At 46.0% G+C, this 12,434-nt stretch overlaps 1 protein-coding gene across 1 annotated transcript in view; it reads right to left on the bottom strand.

The window, feature by feature from the left end:
- The window catches only part of FGF14 (fibroblast growth factor 14), a 562,413-nt gene extending 552,669 nt beyond the window's left edge, over window positions 1–9,744 (bottom strand). Inside the window, exon 1 of the mRNA XM_073212385.1 lies at window positions 8,731–9,744. Within this exon, the coding sequence (XP_073068486.1) occupies window positions 8,731–8,938 (208 nt within the window). The 5' untranslated portion in view covers window positions 8,939–9,744. The remainder of the gene's footprint in view (window positions 1–8,730) is intronic.
- Window positions 9,745–12,434: the final 2,690 nt, after the last annotated feature.

The following is a 12,434-nucleotide window of genomic DNA, read 5'->3' as shown; positions in this document are numbered from 1 at the left end:
CCTTGACTGTCATGACTTTGCAACTCCCCTCCATCCTCCCTCGCCTCGACACTCACTCTACTCAGCCTCCATATGAAATGGCATTTCCACTCTGAAGAGACTGCAAGACTGTAAGGAAAAGACTGTCAAGTCAGGGGCCTTGCAGGTGCCCCACATCTACCAGTCAGCTGTCCTGGATCTTTATCTGTAGTGCCCAATGAGAGAGGAAGGTAAAATTTCACGTTGTCCTTTCCTTCTCCCGATTCGCTTCCCCAGAGACAGCTATAAAAAATATATGCCTTCGCATCTCATGTTGTGTCCTGAGAACTTGGTCTGGCAACTGTGAGGCTGGGGCCTGTCAAAATATGGCTGGACAGAAATGTTGGTTACGCTCTATTTGCAGCTAGAGTCCTACCAATTGCTGCCAGCTCTCAAGGGAACTGTCTAAGCCTTTCTTTCCTTTGGCTATCTTTGGGAGGGGCTCTGATCTTGGGAGGGTAACAGCTTTTGCGCCCTCTTTAGGACACCTCTTGCATACAGTGGGTCATACAATACTACCAGGAATATTTACTGTTTGTTCGGCTGAAACTGACAAGCTATTTGAAAGTTGTTTTTTTTTTAAAGTAACTCTATGGTTAGAAGTTAGCCAAATCAGAGCCTGACAGGAACTATTTTTTAGGCCTTCTCTCTTAACGTGAATGAATCTACCCAGAGTAAAGAAAAAACATTTCAAAGTCAAATAGCTCTAAATCTAAAACACAGGAATCTTTTGATTTCCATCTTAGTTAAAGACCTCCCTGATCTAAAGAAATAAAGGATAATGTGGTTGGGTAAGTGATCAGCCTTTGATGGCATACTGATTGCAACCCAATTCTTTGAGGAATTAAAAACAACTTGTCTTCTCAATCAAATCTTCACAAGAAAAGAAATGCAGCTCTAGAAGCAATTCAAAGCCCATCTGTCCCTTTTTAACAATCCCAAACCTACCCAATCCTCTATAAAAAGGTTTATGGGTATCTTAAAATTCAAGGTTTAGGAAGTCAAAGTCCTTCCTGGAGGAACTTGCATTTTCTCCATGCCTTTGAGATGTGAATGTTCTACCCCTCTTCTCTAGGAACCGAGGCTATCTCTTTGAAATGCAAAATTCAGGCAAGCAATTCTTACCAGAAGGGTATAAAGGGGGGGGGGGGTGTGTGTGTACACAGACAACTAGACCAAAGAAAAACCTTAGAAGTTTAAAGCCATTTAAGCAGGTAACCTTAACTTATTCCATCTGCTAGAACTGCAATTTGGAGCCAGCTGTTACTTTATCAACGAGTGAGTTTTGCATGATCAGATCCTCAAAATAGTCTTTTCTAAATTCTAAATTCACAATGAAGTTTAAAAAAAAAAAAAAAGATTCAAAACGCCTGTGATACTTCCCAATAGCCGAAAGATGACAGAAGGAAAAACAATCCAGTGAAGGTAGACTTCTCCCCCAAAGACTGACTGTAGGAAAAGACACCTGGGGATGTAACGGATGTAATGGAACATCATCCATTTCAGCAGCAAGCACGCAACTCTACGAGATGCATGAGTTGCTCTTGGTAGAATCACCAGTAAATACGATGTGTTTCTTCCTCCCAGGCTCAAAGCTGCCGTATGTCTGCAATTCAAAAGTGGCTCTCAGAGCCCCTTCCGCACCGTGAAGGAGTTTGTCACACCTCCTACGGGAGCAGGGCATTCATGATCCCTAAAGCGGCTCGCCATCTCTGATGGTCTCTGATTTTAGAACACAATTTAAGTATACTCAACATAATCCAGAAGAGAAACAGGGAAAGGGGAAAGTCTACCTAGAGTCGGATTAGGTGGAAAGTTACAGAGGCCGAGAACACGAGCGCTGGGGCGGGCCTGAGGCTGTTCTAACCGGCGCTCTTCGTGCTGTAGGCCGAGAACTTGAGGCGCCGGCCGCGGGCCGTCCAGCAGCCAGCGGGGAAGCTAAGACCGAAACAAGGGTCACCCGCTCCCACCAGCGAGCCAGCTCCTCCCGCCCGCCCGGCCCCCCGTCCTGTGAGCCCGGGAGCGCGTCAGAGGGGCAGCGGGCGGAGGCGGCCACCTGTGGGCTGCGCCCAAACTCCCACCGCCCTGGGGCCGGGGGCGCCCCGCGTGGACGCCGGCCCTGGGCCCACTACCAAGGCACCACGGGTCGCTCCAGCGGGGGCCGCGGTTTCCATAACAACGCGGGCAGGGCCGTGGGCCCTCAGAGACGCCCCCACGGTCAGAGGTCATCTCTGTGGCAACGGAAACTCCCCGGGCTACGGCGGCTCGGACGGGCCGGTTTCGCCGCATTGCGCCGCGGAGCTCCCGGCACGCGGAGGCGGGGAGCACGTGGCGGCGGCGGGCCCCGGGGACTCTGGCCGCGGGTCACACCGGGAGGAAGCCCGAGCCTCGCCCGCGTGCCCCCCGCTCTTCAGGCACAGTCCGAGCCCGGCATCGGCCGGCCAGATCCCCGGAGGCAGATCCGAGCCGCAGAGGTGGCCGCTTCGCCGCTCGCAGGACACAGCGACACGCAGCTCGGACGCAGGGGCTCTGCTGGAGCCGGGCCTCCTCCAGACCTTGGCCTCAGCGGACTCCGCGCCTCCCAGCCCGAGGCCGCCGCGGCCCTCGCCTGCCACCTTGACAGTGGCTCCGGAAAGGAGAAAGCTAAACAGATCAATATGGTTGTGGGACAGGCGGGGAGCTGCCAGCTCTGAAGACAACTGCCCCAAGCCTCGAGGGAGCGGGGGCATCTCCTTGCAAAGCAGCTGCAGCTAGAAGCTGTTCCGTGCCGACCCCTCAGGAACAGAGAATCCCTTAGAAGAGTCCCGGTTACCATCTTCAGAGAAAGTTCAAAACAGAAGAGAGGAACAATTTACCCAACTTTCTGTTGAATGTCTAACTTTGGAAGGAGAAGAAAATTAAAGATTGGGATAGAAAATGAAGGAGGCTATTGCAGGGGCACCTACTGGTGCCCTAACATTGGCTCTTTGAAGGCCGAGCTTGCCAACAGCGGAGAATGTTCCTGACTCTCGGGCCTGTGTTTTTGAGGAAGGCCTCAAGTTTTGAGATTTAGAACCGAGGGTATTATAAAACGTGGACCTAGGGAATGTTTGTAGCCATGTTCCAGGATGCCCTGCCGTGGCCAATGAGGAGCAAGAAGGCCACTAGGCTTTTTCTCCTTCTTTTTTCCTGGATCGTTTATAAGCCAAATTCTTGGTTAGCACTGTTGGGAAGGAGTGAGCATTGCCTGAACCAACCAAGTAAAGTGTGTGATACCTATAGTTACTGTCCCGCAGTTAACTTTCTCAGAGAATGCTATTTTTCACTGTTAGTTCATGTAATAAAAATGTATTGAAAACCTGCTATGTGTCACAACCAGAGTTTTTGTCAGAAGCCAATGATAGAGGCAGTAGTGACCAACAAATTGTGGATGACTTTCTTAGATGATGTTAGTAGATTAGGTAAATTTAGTGATCCCTGAAAAACGTCTGCATTATGCCTCCTTTTTGCCTTCATGTTTAGGAAGACCCTAGAATTCTGACCAAAGCAAAAAATGAGTTTGTAGCAACTGGGAGAAATATAGAGGGAAAACATCAGAACATACTTGGTCCTTATAAAGCAGAACAGCAAAAACATTTGTGCTAATCTAGAGGCACATAGAGGAACTGAGAAGTCTCCCTCAGAAAACTCCCTGCCTTTCAAGGCTAAGGTTTAACTCAGCCAAATCTGGTATATGGTACACAAATAGAATCCTAAAGAACACCTCACAGGCTATGGCACGGGACAGGTAGATACGTCAGTAGGTATTTCCTTGGCCCACAGTCCCTTTTGGAGATAGTCCTAAATTAGGCTCAAAGATTTTATTAAGAATATAGGCACGATGCAGTGCCTTGTTTAAAACTTAATAGAGGAGCTTCAGATATACTGTTCAAATCCCAACTGTTTCCCCTCAGGCATAAGAAACTATTTTGAATAAATGCTTCCATTTTGAGACATCTATATGGTATTTATAGAAAGCCTCTGAGTCAGTTGAGTGAGCTACGGTGCCAAAATGTGAAAAGGAGTGACAAATTGGGTTGCTGTCCTTGTTACCACTTGTATAAACACACTGCACAGAAGCCCCCAACATTTCTGTTGCTAAAACATGGAAGACTGGGCTTGAGCATTTTTAAAGGAATGGTTCCATGGGGGAAATGTGAAGTACAGTATAAAATTACCTTTAGCACCTTCTGAAAGCCATGCCTCATTTGCATTCATGTTCTCAGTTACAGATGCTGTCTAAGAGGAGAACATGCTGGATATGGGTATAAAGTCATCTTCATCGTTAAAACCAAATGTGCATTATCATGCATTGGATTTCGCACTTGTTAACCTGGATATAAATTTCAAAAAAGAAAATTCCTCTCTCCCCACAAATCGACACTTGGAAGCCTACCTAATATGCCTTCCTTCGGTTCCTGAAGTGCCATTTTGCTATTTCAGTAACTAAGGCATCCTGGATGGAGCCCACCAGCCGACTTACATTACAGGAAGTCCCACCCTAAAGGCAAGCATGTCAGAAGGCGAATAACCTGATGCCAGTTTGGTGTTGCAGGTGCGTAGTCTGAATCTGATGTCTCTATTTGATATATGCTCAGTGTTTAGAAATGCAGACGCCGTGGCCCATTTGTGGCTCACCCAGCTTCTAGGAACCCAGGATGAGTCGGCAGGCTGAGAAGGAGTGAAAAAAATGCTATCTTTTTTTCTTCCTTCTCTATTTTTTCACTTCTAAACACCATGAGAGCCCTAGGAGTAAAGTAGGTAGCTTTAAAAGAATAACATATATTAAATGAGTAACAGAGGCAGACGAGCTGTTTGTGGCATCTACAACAGTTTAGTGATAGACAAAAGCAGGTCTGAAAGTCATCCAAACAAGTAGGAAGTAGAAAGTCACAATGGGTTCTACCAAGACTTGCTTAGATACGTGGCAGGGAGGGAGGCTGAGTTCAGAAAAGAAAACACACGGGGCCATGAATCTGCGGGATTTTCGAAATGTATTCTGCAGAACTGGGTCTAGGACATCTGCTTCGTACCCTCCTTGCCACTAACACTGGTACTCAAGAAAATCACCTTCGATGATAATTTATCCTAAAATCTGTGCTTTTCAAAATCCTATCAAGCTGTGGAAATTTGGGGGTCTTGTATTTGGTTCAGTGGGGGTGTGGCTTCTTTTACTTGTTGGGCATTATGTACCTGAAGACATAGCCATAGGCCAGACCCGAGAATGTAACTTTATTGTGGACTTTTTTTTCCAACCACTTTTATTACCTTAGCAGCCATCACTCAAAGTTCAGTGACCTACATGATTTCCCAAACTGACCTGTGATACATATTAGTCAGTCTTAACTATCATTACTGCTTTAGAGAAACCTACCCAGCCCTCCTACAGGCAGACCTAGTATTCTCAATTTAACAAGTGCCTAAAATACAGCCACCTTGCATGACTCATACAGTGAAAGTTGAAGCAGGTAACATTTATTCTAAACATACAGCTACTGCTATACTGGAAAAGTAGGGGAAAGTAGGACATTTAGTATCTATGTGTGTATGTTCTCTGATAATTGTTGTACTGTGAGATACTGGACATTTTTATGAAGATAGTAAATTTACTTTATATCCAGGGTTTCTAAGCTATTGCAATTTACTTTAAAAAGCACATATCATGGAAATATATTTTTCATATTCTTTTCCAGCTAAACTACAAAAGAGGATTTAACTAGCTCATCTTATTTAAATACTAATTAACAACTTTTGAGTAATTAATAACTTCGCCCTTAAGTTTATGATTCCATTATCTGCTTATTTTCACACCAGCCTGATTATATAGCAGTGTTCTGAAATTCCTCCCAGGGATCCTTGGCTAAACTACCTGTACTTGTTGACAATTGAAAGACTTGGGTATAATCAGTAAATTATTTCATAACTTGCAAAGATTGGGAAGAAACTTAATCTAATAAAAAGTCTTCACACCAAATTCATGATCCTAATATAGGTACTTGGAGGTATTCTGCCAAGTTTCTTAGTATGAAACCAGTTAATTGTCCTCATTTTAGATTGAAGACAACATAATAGGTAGTAGGCAATCTGTTCTTTTTGGTTTTAACAGTTAGGAGGATTTTAGTCTTTGTTTTATCTTAATTACCCAATTAAATTCTTAGTTATACTGCTCTCTTGGGATCAAAAACCTGCAAATGATTTAGGCTTCATGTTAATAGCACAGGAAGGAATAGAATTTACCAACTACAGTCCTGAAAGGGAACAGCTAGGCTTGGGTTTGATTCCAGCTAGAAAGGCAAAACTTTTAAAGGATGAGATAGGTAGTGTGACACATTAATGTCCCATTTTTAAGATAACTTACAAAATGCTCCACATCCCTGGTTGGAACTTTAACCCCTAACAATCTAAAAGGACACTATCCTATTAGAATAGTTGGTACTGTAGTTAACATAGTTAACCCGTCAGTTTCACACGCAAGTACTTTAGCATTCAAAGCTGCAAAATAAATTGCTCTAAAAATAATTTGCCATTTGTTTGACACCCTCCAAGACGCCTTCGAAGGGGAAAAAAAAAGTCTACTTTATTCCAAAGACATGAAAGTGGATGGGTGGGGGAGGTGTAATCAAAGATCTTGAATCGCATATGCAGAAAAATCAGTGTTTCCAGTAAAACCGCCTGCTTCCCTTCCACCCAAAAAAAAATGTGTAAAGGCCAGTAAGGAAACTTACTGTTCCCTAAATTACTTCCCACTTTCCCACTACTATGGGAGGACTGACTTGAAGGTCCCTAGACAAATAGCCGAGTCTAAACAAATGCTTTGACAGTATTCCTTTATCAGAGAACTAAATCTCTTCACAGAAGGACACAAGCAGGCTTCCAAAACTATTTTCACCGCGTGGGGGAGTGACCCCCACCCCCTCCCAACTGCAGCCCTGGGCTTGTCCCACTTCGGTAAGTCTTGCTTTAAAAAAGGTCTTCGCCTTAACTTGTGAGGCAGCAGTGAGGCAGATGTGGGTAGGACCGAGGCGTCAGCAGGGGAGGGCTCGACGCCGGGGTTGAGGGGCACCTCACAGCGGGTGAGAAATGCGGGTGGTAAGGTGACAGCGCTGCCTTCTCCCAGACCGCTGCTCAGGACGGTCGTGTCATGTCCCAGCTGCTAAGCGCCGGGGAGTTGAGAGAGAAGGGGGCGCGGACGGGGGACGGAGGAGGAGGAGGGGCAGGGAACAGAGGGGACCCGTTGGGAAGGGGCGGGACCACAGCACGCGGCTGAGAGTCCGCGGGCTCCCGATCCTCGGCGGCGCCCGGGGACCCCGGCTGCGGACCCCGCCAGGCGCCCCCCGCCAGCAGGCGAGCACCTGCGCCTCGGGACCGCGCGGCGACTCGCAGTCTCCCTTCCCTGCGGCGGCCCGCACCTCCCGCCCCCTCCGCCCCCGGCTGCTCGCCCGCCGGGCTCCGGGCAGGGAGGCAGCGAGGCCCCCGGCGGAGCTCGGGGTGTCAGGGCGGCCGCGGGGAGCCATGATCTACGACACCGCAGTGCCGGCGTCGGGAGCCTCCCGCGCCCCGACGGCCACTGCGGGACCGCCGAGCCCCGCCCCCGGCCCCCTACGCCGTCCCACCCGAACCCCGGGCCTCGAGGCCCGCCCCAGGAGGGGCCCCGCCCGGGAACGCCGCACGCCCCCGCGGCCCGCGCGCGCTGCTCGCAGACCCGGCGTCCAGCCTCCGCGCCGGCGCGCCGCCGCCGCCACGCAGCCCTCCGGCCTGGCCTCCCAGGCTTGCTAGCCCACAGCTCCCTGGTCGCCCCCCAAACGCCTCCAGCCTGGGATCCCGGGAAGTGAATCCCCGGGACCCGACTCCCCGAATCACCAGCATTTGCATTTCTTATGTAACGTACTGCAAGTTTCCCGGTTGGAGCCCTTTGGAATAAGGGCGCGTGACCACCAGGAGGCTGAAGCTGGGACCCACGGCCGGGCTCAGTCCACCCGTGGGACCCGGACACAGGGCTTTAATGCTGGTTTCTAGAAGGGGGCCTTAAATTACACACAGTAGAGGGCTGGGCTTGTCTTCTCGGTCTGGGGCTCCCCCCGCCCCCGGCACAAGTCCAGCTCAAGTATTCCCAGGGGCAGGAGGTGGAGGCACACGGAGGAATGAGTTAAGACTCGGGCGCGAGAGTTAGGGGGAGGGAGGCGGGAGCTGACGGAGGAGCGGGGCCGCGAGGGAGGGGGCCTTTTACTTTGGTAGAGGTGATGGGGTGGCGAATATTGTGCAAGCTAATCAGAAAGTCCAGAGCAGGTTTTTGGCAGCGAGCTACGTCCCCCAACCTGCCGCACGAGTACGGAGGGCTCGCCGTTCTTTTTCCCGCAACTACCCAAGCTTCGCTGCCTCGGGCAAAATCTAAAGCCGTGGCCCTTCAACATTCCACCGAACACAGGCAATCAAATATATTTAAAAAAAAAAAAAAAGTTTCCTCCTCCCTCTAGTGATGGATTGTGTCACAGCCAAGAGATGCTGATAATGGTTTTCGGTCTCAGAGCCTCCGATCCAGCTGTTACTAATTTTTATCCATGCAACACCTCTATATGCAGCCCTGTCCTGGTTCCCTTCCTGTTTCCTTCCTGCATAGCAGAACTGCAGAGCTAGCTCAGTGAGCAAGGCAGGTTATTATGAGGAAAAACATAACATGAGGCATGTTTTGCTTACCAGTTGGGTTCTTGTTTTTCTTAAGACTCTTGCCACAAAGACACTGCAGCATATGCGTTCCTTTGCTGAAAATGTTCCAAAGAAACCACATTGATTTGGGCGAAAAGCAATCCAGCAGCTTAGACACCCTGAGAAAGAAGAGATCCTTGTGGTTGCATAATAATAATTTGAAATCAGTTCTCCTGAAGAGGGGCACCGGTTTTACCATAGGAAAAACGATAATATTCCGAGTCTTCTCCCAGTTTTTTCCCCTCACGTGGTATATTTCTTTGAGACTTCTCAGTGATTGTTTTTTTTCGGCCAGGGTGAATGATTTATCCCCCTCGATCACCACTGGATTATCACCAAAGGGTTGGGGAAAAAATCCTTTTCCAGCTTGAAGCCAAACGAAAAAGCAAAGAAATCCCAACTGAGTCCAGAACTAATCAGGGAGAACAGTAATGCACAAAAGATCCCCAAAGAGAAAACCATAGCCTTTTACTTGATCGCTATGAGGATGGGTGGGTCTGCAGAAGGCAAAGCAGGATGCATCTCACTGAGAGAAGACTGCCATTGTGTAGCTCCTAGGAGAGAAGGGGGGAAAAAGGAAAGAAAGAAAGAAAGGGAAAAAAGGGGGAAAAAAGAAAGAAAAAAAACCCAGCACACACACTCACACACCAATACCACCTCCGTGATCGAGTCTGACAGCCGAAGACAGAGCCTCCCTTCTCCCAGTGTCGATTTTTTTTTAATGAGCAATCGCCAGTGCTCAGTGGGCTCCGATTAAACCTGCAGTTCTCAATCACCACGAAGAGAAGATGCAAATCTAGGTGCCCCCTCCCCTTGTCAGGCTGGTAGTAGGTAGACGGCGCCACAGATCCCCTTCCTCGTTCCTCTCACTCTCCCAGCTTCCGACAGCGTTGAGCATGAGGAAAATCTGCCCTCCGGATTCCTCGCCCGGCGTCGGCTGTGAGTTACAGGCATTAGAGGGAGGAGGAGGAGGAGTTGAAGTTTGCATTGAAAAGACTGGCTTTCCATGACGTAGCCACGTGCTTTCAGACCCGTCACCAGTGAGATGCTTCAGCCCGCCCGGGGAGGGCAGTGTCACTGCAGTCTCTACGCCGGTTCCCCTGAAGTCCCCCACCTCCGGCCCCAGCCCCGGCATTCGACCCTCTCTCCTCTCCTGCCCTGCCTGAGTAGGCTTGCTGCTTGCTCTGGGAGCCATCTAGCAAAGCCTTCTGTTAAAAGTGAATTTTGAAAAGGAAAACTAACGATTACAATGAGTAAACCTTACAAAATACAAGGGTGGAGAGTCGGGGGGTGGGGGGGGAGTTTAAAGATAAACAGTAGTTCAGTACCATTCCTTACAGCCAGAATTAGTTTCAGCCTACATTTTCAAAAGCATCTAAAGCATTGGAAACATTAAGGAAAATTCAACTTCCTTTAGTTCTTTACTTGAATCCTACTTAAAATGCTGTTTGAAGAAATATAAACTAGGTATATGACAAATAATGTACTTGCAGAAACAGCCTGTTAAGAGGACAACCATTAAAATCCAAGTGTCATATTATATTTTGGTGGGGAGGGTCATCTATACCTGAAAAAACGTATGTCTTGTCTAGACAGACAATCGATTATCTTCAAATAATATTTTCATACAAAAACCATTCTGCTTAAATTACACCTTAATTCATTGCTGGTTTCTGCTCCCATTAATTGAAGTAACAATAAATTCATCCTCGTTCACTTCTCACCTACACTAATACACAATCTTGTCACCTGCAACCGTTATCTAACCTAACAAAGCACGCAGGTTTTCTAGTTCACCAAGATAACCTAGCTTCCTACTTTGCCAGAAAATAAAAAGGTTTAGGGCACGGCTGTTGATTTATTTTGTCTTATTTGGGGAAAAAAAATACAGTGTACAAAATAGTGCAGGCTATTACAAAGAATAATATAACAAACACCAGTGTACTCACTACTCAAAGAATAATAAACATTTACATTTCATCATATTTGTGTGCTGAGCATTTTGGAAAAGTAAAATTAACCACTCTCAGGTAAGTGAATTAAAGTTTTGCCAGCTTATTTCCATTTTTATGAGAAATTGACATAAACTTAACTCTGAAACTATATATTTAGAAGCTCCAACTTCAAAACATTAGAACCACTGCCTCCACTGCATGGGATATCAAACTATCTTATAGACAAATAGATGTAGATTTATATTGTTGGGGGTTGGTAGAACGTGATTTTTAAAAAAATTAACTCCTTGATTATCAGTTATCAAGAAATGAAAATGTAATAAACAACTTTCCACTGGTAGACTTTTCTAATATTTAGGAAACATTCTGAGAAGGCAAAATTTGCTTCCAATATCTTGAACACTTTTGAGAAACATCAGTCACATTTAGGTAAGATAGAAAAGGAATTTAAAACAGTAAGTCTATTCAAGTTAAGAAATTATAAAGTTAAATAGTGATGGCCTCAATGTGCCAAAAGCATTATGACGTATAGCTCAACAGAATTACTGAGATGAACTGCAGTCTAAATAACGTTTGGGAAGTAAAGAAAGAGGGAATATTAAAGAGTCCATGAATTTAATGCCAAATGACTTAGGAGAAGCAGACTGGAAAAAAATTGAAGAGCAGAATTCTTTTTTGAAAGGGGGAAACATGGGATAGCATTGCCAAATAATTAGGAAAGGATTTTTATCAATCAATAGGGACAGATACCGTATGTTGCTTCTATAACATTCTGGTGTCCCACTGGGGGTCCCAGAATATCCCAGTATATTACCATTAGAAGTGTGCCAAAGAAACAGTTAGATAAAAATACTCTCCATCAAGATCTTCTGAACTCACACACACAGCTCTAAGGTTCTCTAAAAGCTTGCTGAGTCCCCTGGCGTGTTTCACAAGTAGAGTAAAATCTGGGGAGACATTCTGTAATTCTTGGATCTTTTTATATGCTAAGTTTGTGTAAAAAGAATATTTCTCAAACCAGCATTTCTTGTATTTCCAAATTGGACTCTGTTTTCTAATGATGATGAATTTGATCCCTACTAAAATAAAGAATGACTGATGGAAAGCTATTGGTTGTTTCACTGTCTGTTGGTGGAAAACATACTACTACTTTGTCCTGTGACCTAAGGTATAACATAAAAGGTAATTAACTATGACTATTATTTCCTGAGTATCTATGATGACAAGTACTGTATTAGTTACTTCTCATCATTTATGCTACTTAAAGGAAGGAGAAACCTTTTATTACAATGTATGAAATTTCTGTAGTTCTCTTCTACACTTACTGGTACATTATTTACTTATGTTACATAGGCTAATTTTTTAAGCCTTATTTAAAAAAATTCCAAATATTTTTGTCTGGAAAAAAGGGCCTCACCCTGATTCAGGTTACCATTGATCCAAAAGATGAGCTCTGAATGACCTGATTCAATTATTCAACTAGTATTTATGTAGCATCTATCCTATGAAAGTAAGTACAAGACTCCATTGTTTCATGCTAACTCATACAATTAAACTAGCTCTCCAGTTACCCAATAAGGAAGACCAAGAGTGACCCCAGAGGTAACCCAGGCTTCTGCAGTCATCCAGTTAAGGGATGATCCACAAATCCTTACACTGACCTAAGTTTAGACAGTTTTGTTTTGAAGGACATCAAAGTGTTACTTACCCTTTGCCATGCTACACTCAAATCAATATTAG

This window comes from Manis javanica, chromosome 9 (assembly GCF_040802235.1).
Source record: "Manis javanica isolate MJ-LG chromosome 9, MJ_LKY, whole genome shotgun sequence".
In the NCBI taxonomy this organism is placed as follows: Eukaryota; Metazoa; Chordata; class Mammalia; order Pholidota; family Manidae; genus Manis; species Manis javanica.
The sequence above is the reverse complement of the archived record's forward strand: the minus strand, read 5'-3'. Positions and strand labels throughout refer to the sequence as shown.